Here is a 27264-nt window from a genome sequence, read left to right as displayed (position 1 = left end):
TAACCAAAGTCAGTCACCTTACACCACTTGAACAAAATGGTGCTCTGGGCAGAATAAAAATTCAGTGTCATTTACTGATTATTATATGAAATATTACTGTTTTATCTGCGGTTTATTAAGCAAAATTGACTTTCTCTGGATGTGACATGCTATAGAGCAAGAGGCTGAGTTTAGTGTTATTACTGTGTGATACTCCTTAAATCATTTTATTCACCTAATCTACTATAATGAATAAGATAATCCAAAACCTGAGCTGTTACTGTGAAAGGTCAACTTTTCTCTGTATAATTAAATGAGACAGTAAAAAGGAAGGCAGAGGGAATGGAGTAGAGGATTTCTGCTGTACATTTCTCTGTATTTTTTCTACAGTTCAATGTTTATTATACAATTTTCATATTATTCTGTTTTTATCCATATTCTTTGTATTATGGAGCTACAAGAAACCTTTACAAAACAGTATTTTGAGCAGCAAGAGGAGAAGACTACTGAAAACACCACTACTTTACAAATTCAATTTGAATTCACCTGTTTACAACATAGTGTAGAAACACCAGGCTGCTAATGTGATACAAATCAGTTTCATCTAGATTTTTATTTCATGTTAACATCCTTTGCTCATCCCTCAGTATCCACCCTCACAATCTATTCAATTTAACACTTCTCCAGCCCCACATTTCCACAGCTGTGTCTGAATTATTCACAACAGCCCCAGTTTCCTGACCTACATCAAAGCCCAGACTGCAGCTAGGAAGCCATCTAACAACCCATAAATGGGAAGATAACACTGTCCTCAGTCAACATGTTTCCGGAGCCATTCATCATCTTGTGTTAGGGAACTAGAGTGTTTCCTGATAAAAACAAACATGGCTGCTCTGGGTTCAAAAGTATTATTGATTTTTTTTCTTCAGCTGCACCAGTAAATAAGGCTTCCAGTGGTTCTGCATAGTCGCAATCCAGATGCAGCATGTTATGGTGTTTATGATGTCTGTGGCTGCCTCTATTGCCTGATATTGCTTTGTGTTGTTAACCTGTTGACCAACTGGGGGACAAAATGGATACAGTTACCTTATCTCTTCCTATTTCTCTTCTTTATTCAATAATAGGAGGCAATGAAATGAAGGAAATTTCAAATATTCTTCATATGGTGACAGAATCACTCCAAAACAACTGCCTACCTTGAAGAAGAAACCACGACACATCCTCTGCTCCTCGTCCAGGCCTTCCACGTTACCCTGCTGCATCTCCAAACCATCATCAATTGTCAGGTCCTCCAGTGGCTTCATAACTGACAGAGGAACCTCAATCAAGCTGCTCTTTGCTTGGCCTGAGGCCTCTGGCTGAGAAGGGATCTCTGTCGGTGTCACCGTGAAGGTTTCGACAACAGGGTGGGCCAGAACCTCAGGAAATGACGATTCTATAGCAGGTTTGATATCTACAACGGACTTCTGAACTCCAGCTGTCTGGTTGTCTATTTCCATGTCAGCGATCTTGGATTGGCTGTGAGCCTCTGTTTCCTGGGTTTTGGCATTTGAATCTACTTCTGTTTGTTCTTTTTTGTTCTGCAGGCTGGGGGAGCTGGGGGGTGAGCTGGCTACACACATACTGGCAAGCTCCCTCTCAGGGGAAAGGAGAGAATCAGCCTCCTTGTTTTTATCTCCTTCTGGGGCTACTGTCTCCGGGTTGGCGGTTGCTGGTCTCTCCCCCATGTAAACGAAGGAACTTGCCAAAGGCTGGCAAGGAGAAAATCGCCGTAGCCTTGGGATGCTATCGACAGATTGCGGGGCAGTCAGGACCCGATTGTAGGGGGCCAGCTTGAGCTCGCTGGGACGAGCAGTGCGGGGATTACGTGAGTGGAAGGAGGCTGATTTGCGTTTGATGCTGGTTGGAGAGCGGTGGGTGGAACGAGGGGAGTCGGCAGGAGAAGAGGGTCCTGAGGATCGAGTAACAGCTCGACTGTGTTTTTGTGGTGATGGGGTCGTATGCGGAGGAGGGATGACCCACGCCTGCTGATGCTGCTGCTCCCTCATGGCCATGATGACTTCCTGCTGCTGAGCCAGTCGCTGCATTTCAGTCTGGAGGAAGGCCAATGAGTGGTTGAGTTTCTCAATAGAACGTGTATACTCTGTGAGATCCACCTCGGTTAGCTGAGCATGAGTTTGTCCGCCCTCCTCCCCTGCACCGGGTGACTTCGTCCAACAGGAGGCTGTGCTGCTTTGCTCTGCCCCATCAGGTGTGTCTGCTTTGCTCCTTCCAAATTTAAAGACGGGACTTGTGCTTGCTGCCTTGCCTTCTCCCTCAGTTTTCCCTCCTTCTTCTCCACTGGCAGCCCCATCCCCTTTTCTCTTCACCACGTTGAGAAACGCTGAGTGACCCATCTTTTGCCGATGCCTTGTAAAAGCAGCTTCTACTTTCTTCTTCTGTGCTTCAATGGCTTTGCGTTTCTCCTCCAGCCTCATCCTCAACTGTACCATCTCCGTAGCCATGACTTGAGCAGGGTCATTGGGTGGAAGCTGGACAGGTGAGGGCGATGCTTGAGCAGTAAGGGGCGATGTGGTTTGTTGATGGATGGGGCTGTGCTCAGGGGTTGGGGCCCAGGAGACAGATAATGGGAGGCCAAACTCAGAGCCCTCGGGAGTAGTCTTGAGGGAGCTGCTGCTGCCCCTCCCTGAGTCTGGCGCTGATGGATTGAGCTTCTTCATCTTCTGTTCGGCAAAGCTGGTCAACTTCACCCCTGAGGGGGATTTGCTCTGGCTGCTCGGGCAAGGGCTTGGTGTGTCCATATCCAGCTCCATGTTCACAGAGCAGTCTTTCAGAGAGGAATCCTCATCCAGCATGTCCTCTGTTCGGATATGGATGCCAGTGTCCACCTCTGTGGTGTCTGTGGTGCTCAGGGGTCCTTTGGAGTCCACCTCTGACAACGGCTCTAAGCCACAAACACCAGCCCCATGGTCCTGACTGTGCAGGAAGAAGCCGTTATTGATGCCCTCCGCTGGGGGCCTGCTAGGGCTGTGGATAATCTGAAGCGCCTCCTCCATAGAGGGAGTTGTTGCCATGACACCCCCATGTCTGTTGGGATAAGCTAGCCTGCCAGGCTCCATACCAGCCAGGCTGTCTGGGCAGCCCTCCTCCTCAATGCCAACACTCTGACCATTCACTGGCTGGAAGGACAGATTGCGCTTCATTCCACGGGGCAGGTGGTGGACCTTGAAACCAGAACCATCATCTGTGCTGACAGACCTCACCATGCCACGTGTGGAGGAAAGAGGGGCAGGAGTGGAGTCCTCTTTGTCAAAGGGGATGTCAAAAGACACTCCATAAGGCCCAGACCTTAACAGGAAAACAAAAAAAAAAAAGAAAATGTAATTACATCTACAGATACTTTTATTACTTTTATATGAAATTTGAAGGTTATTTGAGGAAAGAGTCTGGTTTGGCAACATCACAATATGCTTTTCTTAATCCCCATGGGATGATTAATTCTCTTGGGGATTGGAGGCACAGGAGACACAGGAACAGGAGAGCAGAATTACTAACCTTTTCTCTTTGGGCCAGGTGCCGAGGTTGCCATCAACAAAAGACATTGAGGTTGACCTCTTGATCTCTCCTAAAGGACACAAGAAGCACAGTAAGACTCAGAGCAGAGGTTGCTGTAATCATATCTTGATATTTATATGTTATAGTACACTTTAGGAAGAAAAACTAATAAATGAATTTATTAAATTAAATTAAAAACTCACCTGAGTTTTTAGGTTGGGGTCGGAGGGGCAAACTAGAGAATGAGAGTGAGAAAGTGACGGACATGTTATACAATGCAATATATATTTTGATTGTCCTTCTTAGCTTTATTTTGTCCAGGTAAGGATTTGGCCATATAAGCTGATCTTAAATCAGTTCCATATATCCACAGCACAAGAAAATGGACCAGGAGGAGCTCCACTTGCCTTGTTAATGTGCTTTTGGAAATACATATATGACATTACAATGTTTCACATTGAATACCACAATTTGGTCTCTAACATACCTGGGTCTTTCGGGACTTGGGGGCCTTTCCATGAAACTTCTCTTTGTTGCCTTGGAGATGGGGATAGCTGGCATACTCTTCAACAAGGATGAGGGCTCTGAGGTGATAAACACAGAAGAATGATCAGACTCTGCTTTCACAATGGGTAGCAACATAATACTGTGCATAAATTATCCCCTGTAAATTACTTTGCACTATATATATTTCATAAGAAATACTGCTACCTCTACAGCTACAATTTCTAGCATTACCACCACCACTCTCTTTATGCATAATACTATTAATATTCTCATTAGATCTGAACTTTTAATACTTGCCTGTTCCTTCGTTGCCCAGTGTTCTTGGTTTCACAAAAGATGGCTTGACCACCTCAAACCACCAAAACAGTTCTGCCATGAACACCAGGTAGTTATTCTGGAGAAAAAAAATCAAACAAGACTAATGTTAAAAACATGGGATCAAGTTACACTTAATAGCTCAAGATCAAAGATACCTTAAGGTTGTTATCAGGGACAAATTGTCTGTGTCTCTTTGTCACTTTATCCACCATACAACCTGTCATACAAGTGCATTGTACCTATTTCTCCAGCAGGTGTCTCTGTTGACTCCTACAGATATCCGTATTGGTCGTATCCTCCAGACTGAATATAAATAATTCACCAATCTTGCTCCATTTCACAGGAGCATCCTCTCAAGAACAAAATGCTTCAAAGCTAAAACTACAGTACAGTAATGTACAAGGGAATATATATTTATTGATTCTTCAGCCACATTTTCCCAAATGAGTGAGGTTCGTTGCAAAGTAATCATGGCTTTCCTAACTGATTAAGGAGCCAGGATATTATTTTGTGTTAGCTAAGCAGATGTAACCAGCATCATGGCTTTTCATATGGTGGATCAGCTAATTGTCCGCTTGCTGAATATTGTCAACAGTACCTGTGGTAGTAGAGACTGATTAAGGCATTAACCTAATTTATAAATAGAGGTCAGCTATTTTTTTCTGCTCTCAATAACACAGCATGCAATCCACCAGCCAACCTGAATTAGAAAGGTAAGAACTGTTGGAGGGATTTCTGCCAACTGCTGTGCCAGGTCAATGTCTGTCAATGTCTGAATCAGGTCAACATACAGTGGGAGGTCAAACTGCCTGAGGACACTGTACTGCGAAAAAGATCCATCATAAAGTCAGTTTACCTTTTCCCTCAACTACTGTTGGTTTTTTTATATAATAAAATTTAATAAAGTTTAAATAGAAATGTGCGAACTGTGAAAGACTACACTTGTACTTCTTTTGTAAAGCAATGAATAAGAGTTATTCTGTATAAAAGAGTTACAATACAGTGTGTAGCCTTCAACAGACATTATTAAGGAAACACCACGTGGTACAACCAGCACGGCTGGCATTTTCTTTTGTTGCTCTTTTTGCCAACACTGCAAAAACATTTCATTTCAGTCCCATATTTATTCTATGTACTTTTTTTAAAATGAAACCCTTTTTTTGTTAATATGGCTGAAATAATTCCAACTGTTCCTGATACAGCTTTGCTTGTTTTTAATAAATGTAATTATCTTTATATATAATACATCAGAAACAGAATTTACATGCCAGAACTTCCTCACAAATGCACACATGCACACACATACATATGTCTATACAAAACGAGTGCAGTGAAGCAGGAACGACCTTGAGGACACACACCCCCTCCCCGCCCTCAGTCCATGGTCTCCAGACAAAGACAATGCTGCATGGCTCAGCTCTAAAGACACCTGATTCACCTCATCAGCAATATTGTGCTCTACCAGGCACACACTAGCACACACACAAATCACACATGCACCTCCTTAAACCCCTAAACTGCAGCCCAAAAGCTCACCAGGAGGGGCAGAGGCAATTAACACCAGCAACACCGGGCTCCCTTGGGTGTTACTGCAGCATTTTACTTTTTTTTTTCGGGCCCATTTTTGGTTTTACGTCACATGGCTGTGCAGAGCTGCAAAAGTCTGAAAAGGTGTGTCTGCTGTGACAGAATTGGCTGTGGGTGTGAGAAACAGCTGAGCACATGCTTACCAAAGTAATTAAAGTCAAGCAGAAAAATATCTAATAATCTTCTTTCCGTGCAAACTGAACAGTTGCTTAAAGTTTAATTTTTTCATCAGTGGGTCAGTTAAAAGTCTTTCATCATATCCATTCCTTTTAAATCTATGCTTTGAGTTACATTTAGACCTTCTTATGATTCTGAGGTTAAACAGTTCTTAAGCATATAATTGCTAACAAACACCAGGTCAAATACAACAGTGCTGGTTACCTTTTAATGTGTTCAGCATTGGAAGCATTCCTTGATTAAGATGAACAGAGGAAGGAAAAGCCAGAAAGAAATAAAGAATCAACAACCTTCTATCTTCCGTTCAGCCCAATGTGCACAATCCAACCTCACTTCTCTCTCCCCATCTGCCCATCTGACTACTACTAACGCGCCAGGTGTGAGTGCTATCGCCTAATACCACCAGTCAGCAAGTCACACACACTCACACAGATCCGTTGAAACAACCTACCACTGCACCGCCACCGCGCCTATCTCCCCATTGACTGGCATTTTTACTACCTCGTGGGCTGCCAGGTCCGCAGCGTTGCCAGATCTGGCTGTTTGGAGATTTGAGTGTCAGACTGTGCCACTCTCAGAATGAACACAGGAACCTGATTGGTGATTACTAGAAGGGCTCGGGGTGGAGGGAGCTGGTGGTGGGGGTGGGGTGGGGTGAGCGGGGTGGGGGTGGGGGTTAGCTAATCCACTCTGCAGGGATGGGCACAACCCCCGTCGTCCTGCATGAACTACACATGCATACACTTGCATGTGAATTTAAATGCACTGGAAAGTTATAGGTCTTGCATAGCATAAAAATGCAAATAGCAAAAATGACAGACAGATAGAAGGTTAAACCCAACAAATTATCCATCGCAGCAAGACACAAGACTGAGCTACACACTGAGCATTCACAGAGTATTAATGTCAACAATCACTGGGCCAGAGGGTTGATTAAAGGATCTAGCTCCTGCAGCCAGACGGACTCACTCCAATCTGGAAAACCTACTTGATTTACTGCCAAGTTTATCAGACTGCCCTCAGTTGCTCACTGAAAAACCCGAGTTTTGTTACATTTCTAAAAGTGAAAAAAGCAACAACAAAAAACAAATCATTCCAAAATTCAAAATTTCTAAAAGTGGACAAACATGAGTCACCAGAGCTTCATGCAACAAAATCCTGTAGCTATATCAGCTAATAGGTGGGGGAATTAGTTCACCATACTGCGTTTGTCCTTTGTCAACCAATACCTCACAGTGGAACAAATATCCTTCATTGCTGACAATGATTGGTCAGATTGTAGACAAATGATTAACTACATGTTGAAGAGGCAACTTATAAATTAGAGTAAGTGTGTTAATTGCCATCCTTGGGGCAACCTTAGCACATCTGCTAAAAAAGGAGCAAATGCTGGCGAAAACCCAAAGCTGGTGAATTTCATTTCTCCCTCTTGGACCCACAGATGGTAATTTAGATGTGCTGTGAATTAATTAAATGAAGAGCTGGTAAATGGGAGTGGGTTGACGTGATTTACTAGCCTGGTGTCCATTAGGAAAAAATGGCTTTAGGTGATGTGTGTATTCTATGGCTTTGGGGGTTGGGTTCTCAGGGATAATCTATTGTCTCTTATTGAGGCATACTGAACATAATGCGAACTGATCCCTTCCTCATAAAACACACAAGATGCCTTGTTTCGTGTTGACTTCCAGAGACTTGAAACATAACTCTGTGAGGAAAGAAACACAGCTTTAACTCACTTTTTAGGCACAGTCTTATACATTCAGCCACAAAGGAGCACATACAGTAGAATCTGAATTAGAGCTGCCAGGCAGACTGGCGCGTGTGTGTGTGTATGTGTGTGTGTGAGGACACTCGCTCAGCTGTCAAACAGTCACACTGTGAGGATTCATGCTCACTTCCAATTTTCTGCACATACTGTATCTGATGTCTTCAGATGACTGATAATCTATTCAAGCGTCCAAGCCACAACCAGCTACAGTCTAGCCCTCGTGTTTAAACTGAACTGAGGTGTCTCCTTTAATGCTTATTTGTAAGAAGTGAAATGCTTTAATGTGTTCTTCATTCTAAGTGGAAGACATCAGATCCCAAAATCTCTAATTACATCCGAAGGAAGAATTAGCCCAAGAACACTTTCAGCTAAGAGTGGTGTTTGTTATGGCGTGTGTGTGCCTCAGTGTTCGACTGTGAGTATGTCTCGGTGATGGGCATGTCTAAACACATCATCAAGATGCTGTCCCTCTTTCTCTCTTTTCCCACCTCAGTCTCCTCTCTAATCATTTCAAACTCTGTTATCGCTCCTCCTCGTCTCATCTCCCCCCATTTCCATTTTCTTCCACATCAACACCTCTCTCGCTTCCCCTCCCGTCTAACGTCTCGGCTCAGTCTCTATAATAAGGTCTCCATCAGTATGACGGGCCGCGACTTACAGGCTGCTGAGGATGTGACTGCCTGGAAAGTGGGCCAAGGTTACTGAAGTAGGAGTTCTGGCTGCAGTGCTGCTCCAAGGCAATAACTCTGCCCTGCTGGGGTTTTTTTTATCCCTTGTGAAATCAGTGTCAGCAAAATACTGCTACTGGCTGGCTCACACGACTCAATTATTATTATTTTTTTGTTGTTCAGTCGATATACAGTAGCTTTGGGCTGCTTCAGCAATCTGACACAAACTGAGACATGGCTACTTGAGCTTCAGTACTGGTACTACTAGTTTCATATTGTTTGTTGGAGCATTTAAGTGTAAAGTGAAGTATTTCTACTTCTTCTCTTTCTTTAATCTGCAGATGAAAGCATGTGTTAGCAAAACAAACAATTCCATCTATATATCAATAGATTATTTCCATTTCTATCACAAATGTTTCTTATCAGTGTCCAGAAAGTCTATGTAATCACTTCAGCTCAGTCGATTAATTTACTTAACTTAGTGTGTGTAAAGGGTGGAAACAAAGCTATAACTGCAAAGTATATATGTCATGACCTCTCCACCTGGGAACTGGGTGTTCCTGTTGCTTTGGCTTTTGTGCTGCAGGTGCTGAATACTGGGTCATCACCTGCGTGAGCCACACCTGGGCCTGCTGTGCCTTGCTTTATGAAGTATTTCTCATTCTGCAGACTTGCTCTCTCTGGGGGAGCTTCCTTCTTCCCGACAGATTAGTTGACAGCTGTGGTTTCTTTTTGTGATCTTTTGCTATTTTGATTATCCGTTATATTAGTTTTTTAGACTTTTTGTAAAGAAATTATTTTCTTTAACTGCCAACTCCTGTTGTCTGCTGTCCTTGTTGCAGTCTACAAGTCAGGACGTGACAATGTTTTAGAAGTTTAAAGCCCATGTTAAGTCAGTTTGGACAGTCCACTCGTCTGTCCTTTCAGTGACCTGTGTTCTGTCGCTGCTGAGAACAACAGTCCTGCATAAGAGGACATGCTGAGGTGACAGTCGGGCAAAGTCAAACTCATCCAGACACAACTATTGTTTACCACTGATGCAGCTCTCAGGCAAAATACATTGAGATGGACACTTCTGGAACAAGCACAAACACAGAGCAGGGAGGGAAAGTTACAAACCAAACCACCAGACAAATACTAGCACATTGCAACTCTGGTAGCCATTATGCCTTTTATGTGACAGAACAGTGACAGCAGCTGTTTTGGGGTATTGTGGGAATTGTGGACTTCAGTTCCCTACAGCAACAAAAATACACATATGTGTGCAGACAGCAAGTGACCAAGAAAACACAACTACAAAGAAATGTTTTCGAACCATCATAGGTCCTTTAAAGACGTAGAACATTGGTCAGAGGGTGGAACAATCTCTGGCTGATCTCAAGTGACTTATATATGTTTAAATTGAAGAAAAGAGGACAGGGAGTGAGTTTACAGTAAAATACAGTATCCTGGCTGTTTCTATGACACATCACACAGTTCTATACAATGAAACTGGCAATCAGGAACAGAAGACAACTTCGATACCGCCCACACATACAGCCACAGTGGTGGCACGGATGTCACAGGAGAGGTGTGAATGAACACAAGATAAACTGAGCTTGTAACTGAGAGATGGAATGAGTCAGTGAGAGACAGAGGGACATAGACAATGACTGAAAGATCAGGAAAAGAGAGACACAGTAAGAGGAAGGAAGAAAGAGAGAGAGAAACAAAGAAAGAAAGAAAGAAAGAAAGAAAGAAAGAAAGAAGGAAGGAAAGAAAGAAAGAAAGAAAGAAAGAAGACAAGGCAAGCAAGTTCAAGAAGAAAATTGGATAAGGAAATTAAGAAATACAGATAAGGAGAGAAAGGAAAATGAATGGAAAGGAAATTAAAGAAGGAAATTAACATAGAGAGACAAGGAAAGAGGGTGAGGAAAGAATGAAAAAAATACATGCAGACATGTCAAAAGAGCAGGCTGAGTGCAGCTCTCCATGCTTGTGGTCGGTGAAGACAGATAGTTTGGACTGAACGGTTTTTCCACAGCATGACTCACCACACTGGCTTACAGAGCTGCTCATTTCTCCTGTTTCATTTCGTCTTTCTGACTGGATACAACGCCATATGGTTTTCTAATTTGTTAAGTCAAAAATCCATGAATGAATTAACACATGAATTAGCTTATTGAAACAATCATTAACTCAACATTTAGACATTTGGATTTGTCTGTTTTGTTATATGCCAACTAAGACCTAACATTTCCCACTTGTTTTTTTAAGAAATAACCACCACTTACTTGGATTTTAGTTTAACAACCATTTCATATGGGGTTACATTTTTTCAGAGTGTGGCTTTTCTACTACCTACCACTGACACAGCTCTCTGTTGACACACACTGGCTACATTTTAAAGGGACAGTTTCAATGCTGAAGCAGTTCAGCAGTTTAAATTCTGACAGATATTTCTCTGACTGTAATGACTATTACACACTAACTGTAAAAGCAATTTCAGAGCGGAGAGCGGAGAATTGGTTTGCAGAAAGAACCTCTGGACACCAACCGAACAGGATCAGTATCACAAAACATGTTGACTCAGAGCTTTCTGTGCTGTAACTTTTTGCACATTTTCGTGTTTAGAAAGAGCAGAGTTTCCTTAAACTTATCACAGAACTGCAATCACAAGGCCAGCTAGCGCCTTAGAATACATGCACTTACACAGGAAAAAAAAAACAATGAACAATTAATTTCTTTTCCAAAATTATCTCAGCATGTCTCTAAAAATACAATTATTAACTTTTACTTTTATATCTCACTTTGGAATTGAAATGTGAAACATGGATTCGAGCAGTACCTTGATAGTGGAAGAGGCGTAGAGCATGTCCTCCAGGCTGAAGTGGCAGCAGCTGTTCAGGTTGTCTTTGCAGAAGTCCTGAATGAGCTGCAGGTTGTAGAGCCGATCGGCCAGCGTCATGTTCTCCTTCAGGCAGACATCTGGGAGGGCAGCGGGAGCCATCAGGTGTCAGGGTCAGAGTGACGTCAGTATGAGTTTGATGATTAAAGAGTTTTAAAGTACTGATGGCACTGATGGTGAGATCAGAGATGTGTGCTGTGTGATAAATACAGTGTTGGGGATATTTAAGTAAAGAACTGCTGAGGTGTTAAAGTCTAATGGTTTGTAAATAACTGATCAATCATAACGGTGGACTGAGTCTCATCAGCCAGTGGGTGGAGCTGTGTGTTAATACATTTAATGACTCTCCACTGATTGATCTTTTGTCCTTGTGATGTTTTCAGTTTAGCTGAATACTTGTGTATGCATATGTGAGTGTGTTTGTGTGTGTTGGGCCCACTATCAATACGCTTCATCAGCAAAGTGATGTGATTATGTGGCGTCATTTGATCTTTGCTCTAATAAATGAACCATCCAGAGGAGGTGGATAAAATTACACAAATCTTTCTCCAAATTAATTAACAATAACAATATCAATAACTGTGATTCTTGAAAATAAAATGTGAATGTTTTCAGAGTTTTTAACACCAAACATTAACGAGGAATCTAAAAAGGCAGAATCACTGAGCTAAGTTTCCTGCTATTTGTTATTTTTGGTTTTCAGCGTCTGTATCTGAAACTGAAATTAACACTAACTTGTGTTAATTGCTTTCCATTACAGTTTCACTAAACAGCAAACAGAAGAAAGGTTTTTCAAAAATGGAAATTTCAACGAGCTCAGCAAAAATTCTGAGCTCATTTGTTTTGGCCAAAAGAACTTCTCCTCCTCCTCTTGCAGATAAATTAAGGTCACCCTGTGCTTTATTGCATGACCTGCAGATGGCCTGCCCCAAATCAATGCGCACAACTCTTCCTTCAGACCACTCCAACTGTAAGCCACCCACCCACCCCTCATTGAAGCTCCTTACCATCCAGTGGTAGCAGCTGAGGGCAGTAGAAGTGCAGCAGGGCGCCCAGGGCCGAGCCGTCTGTGCTGTCTTTCAGCAGGTTGTCCACTGGGGGGATCCAGGGAACTGGCTGGGTTGTGGCCTGTTCCTTCCTGTACCGAGCCTGTGTAACATAAAATACATACTTGTAACCCAAAGTGCCAATAATACCCTGCCTGCATTTATCATCAGTACCTACTGGGGTAGACTTGTCCTATAGCGTCTTTTTTTCAATCATTACTTGTGGCTGCAATATTGGTTGCGTACAGCATAATGGTGTAACCATCACAACAGCTGTATCTTTAATGTCTCTTGAAAGCAGCAGTGACACTTTAAAACACATTGAGGCATCATTAGATTTACTCATGTATGAAGGTAATTGAACGGCTCTGTAGCCTTACAGCGTGTGTAGTAAAATGATTCAACTGCTGAAAAGAAACAGTCACAGTGCGCCCACTGAGAGGAAACAACACCCACTATGGTAGTGAGTAGGGCTGCACAACTGATTTTTACAGATGGTGTAATCTAACGTTGTGATAAAACTCAAAATAATTACCCTCTCAACATGTTGAGTAAAACATAATTATTTACAGATGGTCCTACATGAAAAACAGTAAAAACATATCATATCAGTGTGTTGGCTTTGTATGTATAGCAACAGTGGGTGCACGAATGTACAGATGTCTACACATCCACATACAATGTTTACACTGAAAAAAGACAATTTCACAAGAGGGTCTACTTTGAGTGCTGGCACAAAGACTGTGAAATCATTTCATGCAAAACGCTCCCAGACATCCCATCTGTGAAATTAAATTCTAATAAAATGAAGCTTTTTCATTTTTTGGCTAATCTCTTGGGACCTCTTCAGTGACTTCCCAAGGGTGTCTTGCTCCACTGACAAGACCCTTCCTATTAGCAAATACAAGGAAGTATGTTCGAGAGGAGTTCAAATACACATATTCCTAATATATAAACTTTGGTTTTTAATAAATGTAACCTTATACTAAACAGAAGTTCATAGTGATTATAGAAAATAATGAAGGATAACTGACTCTCTAATGCCATTCACAGTTTATTGTTTTGTCTTAATGGCAAACATTTTCAGAATTTCTTATTTTTGCTATACATTCAATCACATGGATACAGCACAAGGGATTCCTTGTTAACCAAAACACGGGATGATAGAGAAAAGCTGTGTTTATGTAACAGTGAAGTCACAGGCTGATGCACACTGGTGATAAAATGATGGCAATCAAGACAGAAAGAGGGAGGAGGCGGGAGAGAGAGACGGTCACTATGGATACGTAAATGAAAGAGAGCATAGCGTTGAATAGTTGACTTACAGGCACAAGCTTCATGTACCACTTGGTTGGAGACTGCAGCAGCACAGCAAAAAGAAAAAAAAATCACAACAACAACAACAACAACAAAGAAATACCTGTTAGTGAGATTAGTTAGTAATGCGATTAGTAATACAAGGAAAGACATGACAGGTGTGAGACCAAGGAAAGAAAACCTGTGTGTTATTGAGCCCACACAACCTAAATAACCCTGAAATTGTGTTTAGTGTAATGTGGTGTTAGGTTTTGAGCATTAGATCTCAGGCTTTTGCAGAATACAGAATGAGTGTTCAGCTAAGGCCAGCCTAAATATAAGCTATGCTAATGGTTCACAGTCACAATTTCACTCTAATAAATATATAATAAATAAACACGGTTGAGACAAATATTAAAATTAAGGGAGACCAGCAAAATCAGGAAATGTATCTGATTGTCACTAAAGAGAAAAGCATCAGCTCAAGCCCTAAAGTAGCTACAAGAAACCAAATAACAACCCCACTGGGTAAATGTAACTGTAACCAAACTGTCAGCTATCCACTCACAATGTAAGCTGATTCCAGAAGAGGAGAGGCTTGCCTCAATAATGGTTAATTCCCACACTACCTAGAAGCATCAAAGAACCAAATGTAAGTGCCACTCAAAGTGGCTAGCAAGTCCTCAACTTCAAAGGCAAGCCTTGACTCGTGAGAAAATACAGTCGCTTTGTACTGAAACCCCCCAAAATAAATATTAAAGGCAGCGTGAGAATGAAAAGATCAGAAGTAGCTTTCTTGGATTCTCCTGATTTGATTAATGTCACGGATGTCTGAATGGTAATTTGAGTTACTGGTGGGAGTCTGATGCCATCAGTGGAGCACACCTGATGATGTAATCTAATCTACAACATACTGGTTAATCAGTTTTATCAATTTGGAGTCAATGGACTGCTTCTGACACTGATATCACAGCACTGATGTCTTGCAGGCATGTCATCAAATAAAAAGAGTACTGACAAATCAGATTATAGTGGACTGCAGAAATGATCCATGATCAAAAACAGACCACATTTTGTAATCTATATCAATCTCATTACAGCATCTAGTGAGGAAATACTGCAGTGTGTATTTTACCAGATATTTATTTATAACTTATGCTGCCATAATTACATAAATGTAGATTCCTGAATATTTGTTGCACCTTGCAAATGACGTGATTCTGATACATGTCTTTCAAAACAACACTACAATTCCTGACTTGAAGCTGTAATGTGTTGAAATTCAGTGGCATTACACAGTGTATCTGTAGGCAGAGAGTGAGACAGAGAAACTCTGCCCTCACTTCACCTCTCCGAGCCAAGCGGCTAAAAAGCTGCACCCACCCCCACCCCCCTACCAAATACATGACCGCACAAAGTCAATGCTGACTTACAGGCCAAGTTGAACATTTGGTTGGCAGGAGGGGAGCATGGCATGAGACAAAGCAGGTTCAGATCAGGCTTTGGATGATCATTTCTCAGCCTGTCACTGATATTCTGTTTCTATAGATCCACTATAATCACAAAATGGATTCTAGTATAAACAATTCTAGAGCAATAACAGTGAATCAGAATGGTGTTTTACTTTATTATTTGTTTCTTTTCCCTCCAAGTCAGTGCTGTACATCATCTTTATTTAATATTTCATGTTAGATGGTGTCTGTAAACCACTTTCAAAACATTATGCATCTTATTTGTACATGTTTAAAAGTCATAAAATTTTCTAATATATGCCAGTGCAGGACCAGTATTTAAACTAAAAACGGTTTTGTCAAACAAAAGCATTTATGATAACAACACAACAGATACCTACCAAACAAGGTGGTGCTGCCCTGTTGATTTTCTAACTGTATTTTTCAATTCATGTCTATTTCTATGTATGCAGGAACTTTTAACAGTTCTGTTAATCATGGCTGACTATGAGGTGTACTCTGATGACTCAGATAACTACTAATATTGCCTATTAAGAGGTCAACCTGAACTGTCAGTGTCAGGTTATTCTGAATATACACAATTGCAAACCCTGCTGCCCTAGTTTGAGAATAAGATAGGGAAATGAAGACTGTCTGGACCTGAAATAATGATCTATCCGACGGGTTAAGCAGGGTCGGCTAGAGTTTAAAATCTGTTAAGACCACAAATCGTACCCCTGGGGAGAGGAATGGCCGTCATCCATCATCTCCTTACAGAACACACACACACACACACACACACACACACACACACATACATGTTAGTGTGTATTTACACACACATGCACTCCACCCAAACCCCACTTCAATCATCCCGTGACTCTCCCTCTTCCCATCAAAGTTCATCCTCTGAAGTCGGACATGTCTAGTCTAGCTTCAGCTCAGCTTTTGCAACTTAAAAGGATTAGTCCTCTCTTCTCTGTCCTGACGTTGCCTTTGCAGTCAACCCCCCTTCCACCCACCATCTCCCCTGGGTACAGCGCAGTAGGTTAAAATAAAAAACAGTTGCCCTGGTGAGCTCCACAGTGTTGTCCTAGGAGGGTATACGTGTCTCTCTATGCCTGACTGAGACAGAGGCTGCCTGCGTGACTCACACTGCAGTCATACTGCAAAGACAGAAAAAGAGGAGGTAGGGGAGGTGGGGAGTGATGGGGGGGATAGAGGGAGAATAGATGGAGCTGCTAGGCATCAGCAAAAAAAAAAAAAAAAAAACAGGAGTGCACTACTTTTTGCATATTAGTGCAGTTTGAGTTACATACTTTGCTTCCCTCAAATTATGAAAATTACTGACAATTTCCTCACCTGTGTTTGGGCTGATCAACTGATTGTGAGATATAACACAGACAAACTTGGGACATTAAAGGTTTGTTCGGTCTGAATGGAATAAATATATATATATATATATATATATATATATATATATATATATATATATATTTGGCAGAAAAAGGAGAGAGTGTCAGACACTTATCTGGTGGTTTCACGACCACCCAGTAGAAATTATATTAATTATTTCCATTTCATAACTGATACAACACATGTTTAATCTACATTAAGAGACCCGGCACTTGCACTTCAGCAGCTGTGAAATTACACAAACTAAAACATTGAAAAGGAAGAGACAAATGATGCCGGAATGGAAGCAAAATCATTATTAGATTCAAATGCCCCGCTGACTGTACCTCGCCTGCCAACACAGCGAGTGATTATTATGCAATGTCTCTTGTCTGAGGCACCAAGGCCTTCAAGTTAGACACAAATAAAAGTTCAAAAACTGACTAAAACAACATGCAGAGTGGTTTCATAATGGTCCAACACAGTTCAATACTTTATCTGGTCATGGTTCTCATTAGTTTTTTGTTGTTTTTTCTGTTGGAAAGAAATTCAGCCTTTTCTGAACAGCATTGGACATTGTTATTCTAAATGAAATTAATTTTAAACTTTAAGATGAGAGGCACACTGCATACAGAATCCAATTGTTTCAGCAAATGCAGACAGACACACTGACTGATATAAGTGAACTTTAATTCATCTGAAGCTGTAGAACTGCACCATTCAATGACTTTCATCACAGTTCAGACTGGAGCAATGTCAGCCATAAGCTAGAAGGAGAGAGAGAGAAAGACCGTCACCATGAGGACACAAACACATACTCAAAACACACATCACCCAATCTGCATGACCCAGTGTTATTGAAGGGCCAACCCTCCAGCTTGGGGACCAAACAAGCGGATGTGTTAACACTCAGCATAAGCAGGCATGGCTCCACATGTAATGACACTTGGTCAGAGTCTGAGTCACTACACTATTTAAAAAAAAGTGTCTGCTGTAACTTCAGTTTTGGAGGGAGCTTACTTGTTTATCAAGCATAAAAAAATCTAATAATGATATGATGTCACTTAGTTTTGATTCAGCTTCACCAGCTAAAAGTGTGCACATCTTCCCTTTGTGTGTTTGTGAGGGATAGCTGAGGCATGCAGTGCTGCGTCTGCACACTGACTGGTCAGATCAGCATCAAATACTGTGGCACAGCCCTGGGACTGGGATGGGAAACACTCACACTCACACACACACATAAACCGCAGTGCTCCATTTCAACTCCTCAATGCTAAAACACATGGGACAGAGTTGCAATATTTTCCCTTAGGTAAACTTTCTAACTAAGCTGCATCAGTAACAGTGTTGTGTCGTAGTGTGTTGCCTGACATAACCTGTGACAGAGGGGAAGCTAGGAGAGGAGGCGTGACCCAGGAGTGGGGGTGAGGAGGGGTCTGAGGAAAAAAAGGATATAGAGTCGAGTGTGGAGGAGTGGAAAAGAGATCAAAGGCAGCAGCAATGTTACTTTGTAGAAAAGAGAAATTAATGAGGCAAATACAAGAGAGAGAAGAGCAAACTGCTGCTGTTGAATGTGAACTGAAAACTCTCATGGTTATCTAACATGTGCTGAGGGTGTTCATGACTTTCAGGGGTCAATGAAACTTGTTTAAACCCTGTGCATCATTCAGAAACCACAGAAAGGTCACTGTTCTCCACTCCTGAAAAACTGCTGGTAATGCATAATGAGTGATATGAAGGTGAGAGGCAGAAACAGAGCATGAAGGATGTGGATGACTGTGGAGACATAAGAGTGACATCATTCACCTGCTCCTCCCCCTCCTCTCTCCCCTCTGATCACCACTCTGCTGTGTCAGGCTGATGACTGGAGGTTTCCAAGCCAACTCTGACCCTCACTGCCAGACCATAATAGCAAATGTAGCTTGAATGGTAGCTCACAATTGAGTCATAAAGACACACAGACTCTATAGTGGCAAAATATATTCCATTTTTTATCACTGCTGTGATATGAATTTCCACAATATGCACCTCATAAAGGGCTGTAATATCAGTGTGGCTGAGATTCATGAAGCGGGGAGCATCTGCTGCCCTCTTTGCTGTAGTTTTTTGAGCTCTAAGTTCATTCCTCCCAAATGAAATGATATAGATTTAGACCAACTCAAACTCTGACTCAAACAAACAAACTTTTTGATGCAGCTGTTTCACAGTAAAAGCCTTCTAGTCCCTGGAAATCTGATCAGAGTAAGGTAAGTGCCTGACTTGGTCTAAATCTGCAATTGTAATTCTTTTGTATCACATTTTTGATTGCATATTGAGTATACATATTATTATTGATTATTACTAATTTTATTTGCTGTTACTGCTGAAAATAAGCAGGGTTGTAGCATACCAAGATTTAAGACACATGAAAATCAGATACTATTTGATCTCATATCTGTGTATTGTAGTACAAACATGCAGATGTGACTGTGAAATTTGTAAGTGGCTGCATATTAACTTAATATGGTATTCTGTGGAATTTTAAATTGATTTATTTTCAGGGAATTAATACATTATTCAGTGGATCGGTGAATGATTTATTGCGAATGTAGTGTCAAACTACAGGATTCAATCACAGATTACTCTAGTTACTCAAATACATAATACATACAGGGATAAACACACACACATACAGAGGCCACACCAGCCTGTCTCATTGTCTCATGGCATTAGTAATTACTGCTGATACTAGAGTCACTTATATAACAGATATGGACTGCAGGCTGGACCCTGATCCTACACTAAATGACTGCTGGCCTAATTAGACTGGAGAGGACTGATCTGCTGGTTAACAAATAAAGTGAGTGAAGCTTGTACAGGCATCAGGGTAGATATGCTTGTTACGATGTTAATAGATGTAGCCTGACTTTCTCTCTCCTTCTTATTGAATAAATACAGATTGAGCTTCATCTACAGCTCAGATGTACTGTATGCGAATGAGATTTTCTTCGATGGTAGCTGGGGTTTAACAGCTTATGTTCTGTCGAGGAAACTGGTCCCGGACATCAAAGTGACACAGAGGTCTGGGACAAATAGCTGTCAGTGAGATGGAGAATGTTGTTGTAAATCCATTAAGTGTAGCCAAGGATTTCACTTAGCTTGTATGAAACTGTCCGTCAAACTAGTCATGTCTGTATGTTTATGTGTAGTTAGTGGAGTATCAAAGCTGGGAGAGGAAAGGATAGGAAAAACACTCACCCGAGGACTCCCAGCAGGCTCTGTGCTCTGAGTCTCCTTCTTCTTCTGCTCCTGAGCCACAACGTCTTTCAGATATTCATTTACCTGAGAGAGGGAGGACAAACGAGATTAAACATCACTGAGCCAGCAGCAGCATCAATGAGTAAAATTCAATATAAGGACCAGACTATGACTAATACCCCCTCTTCAGCTCATATTGCTCTCATACAAAGAGTAATCACCTCAAATGAAAAATTGAATTTGTTTTGTTGCACCACAGTTAATTGTGTACAAGTTAATATTGAAATTTTAGTTACCATAGAAATAACAGTGGAATATGCATAAGGTAGCAAAACTGAAGCATTTAATCTAATTTAGTTTATTCAATTATAACAACACTGTGACAAGCATAATTTATTTTGTCATCATTAAGTTACTATTATTAATTAAAGAATAAAACTATTTTATTGTACTTTTGTGGTGCGTCTTGCCTTACTGTCACTTCCATAAAAGATCATGATAGAAATCTGTATTTAAAGACATGAATTGAATTTTGGATTTTCTGAATCAGCTTGCATTTGAATTTAATCAGAAGTTGGGTGGAATTGAACGGAATCAATCTAATCTCATTCAGTCTTATACTTTGGACAAGTTGCAGTATGTCTCCTTAAGTTCATATGGATTATGTTAAAGCAGGAATCAGTTGTTAAGCTGCTGAGTTTTGGACCTTTGGAACGCACGGGGACCCCAACAGAGAGCCATATGTCTGACCAGTGGGACTCCACAACCACGCCTTGCATTAGCTATGATGTATGTGTGTGTGTGTGTGTGAGAGAGAGAGAGAGAGAGAGGCTCAGAGCTGGCAGAAGCCCAGTGTTCCTACCAGAGGAATGTAAACAGACTGGGCCCTGTAGCACTGCATGGAGGAGTCAGAGCCATCTGCACATGCAAGCCATTTTCAGTTCACAGGGTACGACAAAAAAAAGTGTGCATTTGTTTCTTTTTAGCTTCTGAAGACACTTTACATGAAAAACAAGTGACCTGGAATATATTCACTTGTAAATATAAGAATGTGTATTGGACATTAAAGTGATACTCCATTCAAACAACATTCACCTCCTATGTACATGGATGAACAGGCCTTAAAGTGCAGCTACACTAAAATAATTGACTTAGTCTGTGTCTTAGTGAACACTATTATTTTCTTGAGGTCCTGATATGTAATAATTCTCTAACCAATTGAAATAGCCTGAATTACTGTTTCATGAAAATGTACATAAGGATGTAGATAAAAATGCTGCTGAACAGCAGCCTTCAAAAGCCCTTGCCATTTGAATCATGTAGAGATTCAGAGGGGAAGGTCAAGAGCCATGAGGAGTTGAAATTCAATGCCTTGTGTCATCGTAATGAGAGCACCCACCCCTTACATCTGACACTCTACTGTATGTAAGATGTGGATGGTGTAGAAGTGCGCCATCATCAAAGTAGAGATTTCATTTGACATCGTCATATTCTCATGTTTCATGTTTACTGAGTTTCTATTCTCTTAGCATACAACGAGCTAGGCATGGGCTGGTTACTGGTTATAGGTTTTTTTTTTTTAAACAGACAAGAATTTTATTATCAATGTTCTGAGATTGTTGAACTGCAGGTTTAGGGTCACTTACGAAAGAGACTACACATGTTTTAATTTAATTTGAAGTGATATTTTTTACAGAGAAGAATTCAGCTTGTTGAGCTGCAGGTTTCAGCTCACTTAAGAATACATTTTATTATTATAGTGTACACACACATTCACTAATGTTCAATGTCTATGTTGTTTAAAAATAAAATAGATTATGATCAACAGAAATAAGGTTGTCTTTCCGAATACTGAAATTCTGTGAAACTGTGATATATTTTCTTATCAAGGTTATCATACTGTCAGAACCTCATACCGGCCTACGCCTACAGTGAGCCATGAACACACAATACGTGTATAGAAAACAAGTCAATAAATAACAAGGTGGACTGTAGGAGGATAGGATAGTTCCTCATTTCACCTGTGCACGTCATGTGGTATAGCCGCAGGGCTTGGAGACATGGTGCATGTCTAAGAGATTTGATGGTATTTAGGTCAGTGTTTTTGTCGGAACTATCATGTAAACTTGCCATGGAAACTCAGAGCTCAAGCTCTCTTCTGCACAGAATGTGCACCAGCCTTCTGCTTTGACAGATACTGAAACAAGCTGATATGGTCAAACCCAAATGGCCAGTGCTGTTGCCCACACACTTATCTATAGAAGTGCACATATGAAGAGGGAAACTTGATAACTACCCAATAGAGTTAAAAAAATCTTTCTGGGATATATACTCTGGCTATTTAATGCAACATTTTAAAATATACCCCCTATTTCATGTGGAAATGTGCTTTAATTTTTGCCTTTGATTTAGGTATGCTGCTCTTCCTCTGCAGCACATGCATCATAAAAATATCACACACACCCATATGTTTTACAGAGAACTCAACAATATTTTTTATGAATATGGACACAATACCCGATAACATGTATTAGCTTCAGGAAATAAAGGTTAGTGCAACATGGGCAGGCAGAATTTATGACAGGAATTCAGTTGTTCTTAACTTCTTGTAAAAATCCATACTAACAGACATAGACTGTCATTCATCATTACCCACCTTGTTTATCCAGGTGGTCACTGCATCTTCTGTATCATATGGCGTTTCCACCTCAGGGTTGCAGGATGAATACTGACATATACAGGCCATCACCTTCTCTACGCTCACAGTCTCCACTGTGTACGCCATCATCAGAGTGTCTATCATGGCCAGATGGGCGCTCTGGAAGAGAAGAAAACACAGAGAAAGATTTAATTAGTTAATTAAGGTAGCTGGTAATACCAGCAGATGCTCAACTTCCTGCAGGTCGTATATTTGAGGTATTTTAGCCAAAGCTTTCATTCACTGCCACTTCATAACAAATGCGATAACAAAAGCCTACATTCCTGTATCACCTATTTTACAACACAACCGCAGTGGTCAAAAGCTTTAGCCAAGTGTAAAATGGTGTGTGATGAGAAAATGATAGATGAGGAAATAGGCTCAGTTTATTTCCTTGACATTTTAATCTAAAAAGATAGATCTGACCACTTTTCTGAGAGGATTTGAACTTCAAATTGTCTTTTAATCTCAGTTACAGATTGAGATTTCAGACTACAACAAAATCTGATACCTTCACAGGATTAAGATAACACAAATGCGTGTACTGCAAATAGTGGGTCCTGTATCCTACTGATTGCAAACACAGCCAAAGACATGTCAGGTCCACAAACATGTATCTGAGCGGGCAAAACCGGCTACTAATCAATAAAAAAAAGTAAAAAAAAGTATTAAAGTATTTTAAGTCTCATATTTCTGTTTTTATCAGTAAAAGTTAAAAAATTGGCCAGTGGATATGCACCATTTGTACCAGTTCTTATGAAAATATGGATGAAATTACATTTTGAAGTAAGGGAGAATCATTGCATTAGCATATCAGTGCTAAAAGTGCATGGGGAGCATGGCATTGAAAAGGCAGTGATTTATAGCACTGGACCAGGACTCCAAATCCTCCACTGTACTGTACATCTGAAAGTCTGTCTTCAGTTGAATATTCCCTGGTGGCTGTTGCCCTGGAAACAAGTGCATCCATCCCTGGTTACACGACCCACTTTGCACACAGCGACTGCTGGCCTTTGAGAAACCCGAATAAGACATCTTCAGACCAATTAATAGAACTGGCACCCGTCCATATATGTTGCTGTGCTCATCATTATCACTGATAAATACTACACATATAGATCCAAACAATATATGACATACTGTGAATAACTGAGTATTTTTTGACCAATACACATGTCCTACTTTTCATTAGGTAAGACTGTGGTTAGTTCAGTCCTCTGTTATCAAAGTATGTTAATCTAAGACAAACATTATATTTGTTGCATGTTGTATGACTACTCCTGCACTTTGCTCCAAAAAGAAACTTTAGAAATATGACATATCTGTTTCCTGACATTTAAAGGAAACAGGAAACAGAGAAAGAAAGGTGTGGTAACCTGTTTTACACTGCAATATGCAAATATGCTTACGCAATCATTTTCAGCACTTCGTATGTACAGTTAATGTAGCAATGAGTGTTTGAGGGCCTGTGACACTGTGACAGTATATCTCTATCTCTATATTCAAATGAGGGATATCTGAAGGACATATTCCTTACAAGCAATCCACAATGTTACCTTGTTTATTGTCATTACTAGACATGCCACTGGATTGATTTCAAACAAAAACAAGGACTTACTTTGACCCACAATGAAGCAACCATTTGTTCACTATGTTGTAGGCAACCTCTGAACATGAGGATAAATAACTTTCTTTTGACAGTGAAAATGCAAAAGGTTCATCTCTCTGTGGGCCAAAGACAGACACAAAGGAATGTTGAGAAAGTGTTCTGAAGTAAATTGATACGAGATCCAAAGAAAGCAGCAGCTTGTGTAGCATTCCACAGTTGTTATTCATCAGGCTAATCAGCCTTTCGTTACATAGTATCAACAATCTAAAACTTCTTAAGGGATTGTGAGTGTCACATGTAGGTGAAAAGTCAGATGTGCTGGTGTGTTTGCCCTCAATTATCACAAGATGCACAATAATGAGAAGATGAGAGTGCCTTTTCAACGATAACAAGAGACAAAGGTAAACTGAGACAGGTGTTCACTCCTTCCAGCAGTGAGCCTTTGCTTCCTTTAACTACGACTGCAATCTTTTGTGTCCATGATCTTTCCCCAAACTTTACTATGTCTATTACCACAGTCTGTTTTCTACAGTCATAATTGGAATTGCTCAGTACTGCATAGGTCCCTTTTGTGCCAGTGTGGATTATAACTGATGAGCTTTTGCTTGGCCCCTCTCTGTTTATGGATAAATATTTTTAATTCTAGTTTTCCAGTTTATTTTTGTACACTTCTACCTAATTAGCCATGCTAACAAGCTATGTAACAAATCTGGTACTATGACATAAAAGGCACATCTAAAGCAACATCAGATGCATAATTTGCATAAAGTCAAAACTCAAATACAGAAGTACAATCAGAGCCTCTCAAATCACCACAATCAGGACTCTTCTCTCAGCTCTCACACTGTCTTGTAATATTTACATATTAAACATATTTAAAGCAAGACAGTGTAGTAACATGCAATCAGTCATTTTCTGCAAATGGGGGTAGTAATATAAGACAAATGTGGAAAATCTTAAAGTAAAATACAACATTATTTTCACTGCACTATGGTGATATGGGTAAAGCCTGTGAACACCCTTTCATCTGTGTATTTTAGTTCTTGGCATCTACATTTAGCTCCCTCCATTAGTCTATACTGTCTTGTATATCCACTACACACCACCCAGGAATCACACTGCCAAATATTTATACTTGGGCAGCAGCTTTTCCATGAGCTAATCCAATTAATCAGCCATAAAGTTAAAGTGGCTTTGAAGATCCACAATGACGCCAAGCACCACAGCCAAATAAAAGGTACAAAGTATTAAAAAACTCACTTGTGATGTTCAAGAGCCATCGTTGTTCAGATGCTCTGTCACTGATAACCAATGTGTCATTTTATGCCATTGACAAGGTTGAAAAGACTACAATAGAGTGGCTGCTAAAGTATTAGATTCTCTTTTGGACTATTTATGTGTAATTTCTTTGTGTGCTGTACTACAGTTGATAGGTTGTGATTGTGAGCTTTGTGTGATGATGGCTGGAAAGTACACAGGGCAAACACTGATACATTATGTAGTAATATCTGATCAGAATGACTGTCAACTTGTTTACTGTATGTGCATTTTTAGCTCTAAAATGAATTTGCTGTGTGGCACAGCATTAGCTTAATGCTTAATTTCCACTATCTCTGATCTGGCAACCCAGCAACAATCAAGCCCCATTTAATAATACACTGCCACAATGTTGCCTATTGGCCTTCATTTAGCCTGTCCAAACATTGTAAAACATTATCTCAGAGACACAAACCAACTAACACTCACACATCCTGTTATCAGTTTGCAGAGCACAGTATTCCCACAACAAAATGACCAACCCCAGGCAAGAACAATTTTAAAAAGGCCAAGGAACCAGTGTAAATCCTCAAAGGCCTCTTTCTCCTCCTGCATCCTCTTGTCTGCTGAGCAATTTGAGGATATTGATTTGGATCTGCTGTGGTCTGATGAGATAACATGACAACAAGGAGAACTAATCTTGTTTACTAGACCACAGACCTGCAGTCTCTAATCATACTGAACGACACAAGGCCGTTGTGTGGGAGGAAGAGGCTAGAGCAGGACCACATGCTCATTCCAGGATTCATGAATACTTGATAATGTGACAACTTGGCTTCTTCCAGCACTTCAAAGTCAGAGATGTCAGCAATTAGCAGCAGTTTGGGTAAAATTGCATAAACTTTCTTGACACAATACTTTAAAGTTTGAAAGCCTTCAGTTTCATTCCCTCTCTGCAAACTCCTTTAGCTTACACATGTAATTAAATGGATAGAGAGCTGTGGAGAGGGAGGAGGGCCCCCTACAAAGATGATAATGAAGAGTGATCCAGAAGTAAGAAGGCAGTTTACACAGAGTCAGGTAAGTCAGTAAACATCTCAATATGATCACCCACTTTTAATTATTAAAAACAAAATACAACTTAGAGCATCATTTATGAAATCAAGCATTGCTAGAATTGTTTATTATTTCAAACACATCAACATGAAATCATGCAGAGAGTGGTAATAGTTAGCTGTCGAGGCTGACTGAAACACATTTTCCTCTTTTCAAGATTGTCAATTTTTCTATTTCAGCATCATTTTGCTGACACATCCTCACAGAAGCATTATGGTGTTGAAGAACTCAAACAGCATCTATGAATCATTCTAAAGGGTGTAATAAGTTTGACCCTTGAGATCAGAAAAGGAAAAGTGTTTGAGCTGCACTCAAGTTGTTGACTCGTACATCAAAGTGATAACTTACTGAAGAGACATTGCTACGAACATGAATTTCTGAGGAGTGATGAAGAGGCTAACACTTCTGCATATCTATTATCCCATGGATATTATTCAGCATTTCAACCTCAGACTTTGTGACAGAACAAAAAGTCCTACAGCTGAAATGGCATTTGGACACTAAAGATCCTTATTAATAAGATTCATAATAGCAGTGCTGCTGTATAACTCAATGTTAATACTTCAAACCTATGTGAAAGTAAACAATATACTTACTTATATAATTTCATGAAATAACAATTTATTTTTATCTGAGAGATGTATCTGTCTCTTTCTATTTGAATAAATGTGAACAATTCTGCTCTTTAACAGTCCTCTGCACTCAGTGTTTGT

The 27264-nt window shown here is 40.5% G+C and overlaps 1 protein-coding gene across 6 annotated transcripts in view; it reads right to left on the bottom strand.

Moving 5' to 3' along the window:
- camsap2a (calmodulin regulated spectrin-associated protein family, member 2a) overlaps nucleotides 1-27264 on the bottom strand; it is a 50785-nt gene that overhangs the window by 6545 nt on the left and 16976 nt on the right. For 5 of the 6 annotated variants that reach the window (XM_018673041.2, XM_018673042.2, XM_051077152.1 and 2 more), the window contains exons 3-12: nucleotides 22528-22689; nucleotides 19872-19955; nucleotides 13818-13850; nucleotides 12454-12595; nucleotides 11387-11526; nucleotides 4339-4435; nucleotides 4022-4118; nucleotides 3738-3769; nucleotides 3535-3604; nucleotides 1176-3327 (exon numbers count right to left, since the gene is read on the bottom strand). In XM_018673041.2, coding sequence (XP_018528557.1) covers nucleotides 1176-3327; nucleotides 3535-3604; nucleotides 3738-3769; nucleotides 4022-4118; nucleotides 4339-4435; nucleotides 11387-11526; nucleotides 12454-12595; nucleotides 13818-13850; nucleotides 19872-19955; nucleotides 22528-22689 — 3009 coding nt within the window. The remainder of the gene's footprint in view (nucleotides 1-1175; nucleotides 3328-3534; nucleotides 3605-3737; nucleotides 3770-4021; nucleotides 4119-4338; nucleotides 4436-11386; nucleotides 11527-12453; nucleotides 12596-13817; nucleotides 13851-19871; nucleotides 19956-22527; nucleotides 22690-27264) is intronic. The other variant, XM_018673043.2, reaches the window with a different exon arrangement.

Source organism: Lates calcarifer, linkage group LG17 (genome assembly GCF_001640805.2).
Source record: "Lates calcarifer isolate ASB-BC8 linkage group LG17, TLL_Latcal_v3, whole genome shotgun sequence".
Taxonomy (NCBI): Eukaryota; Metazoa; Chordata; class Actinopteri; family Centropomidae; genus Lates; species Lates calcarifer.
This window is presented reverse-complemented; position numbering and strand designations above follow the sequence as displayed.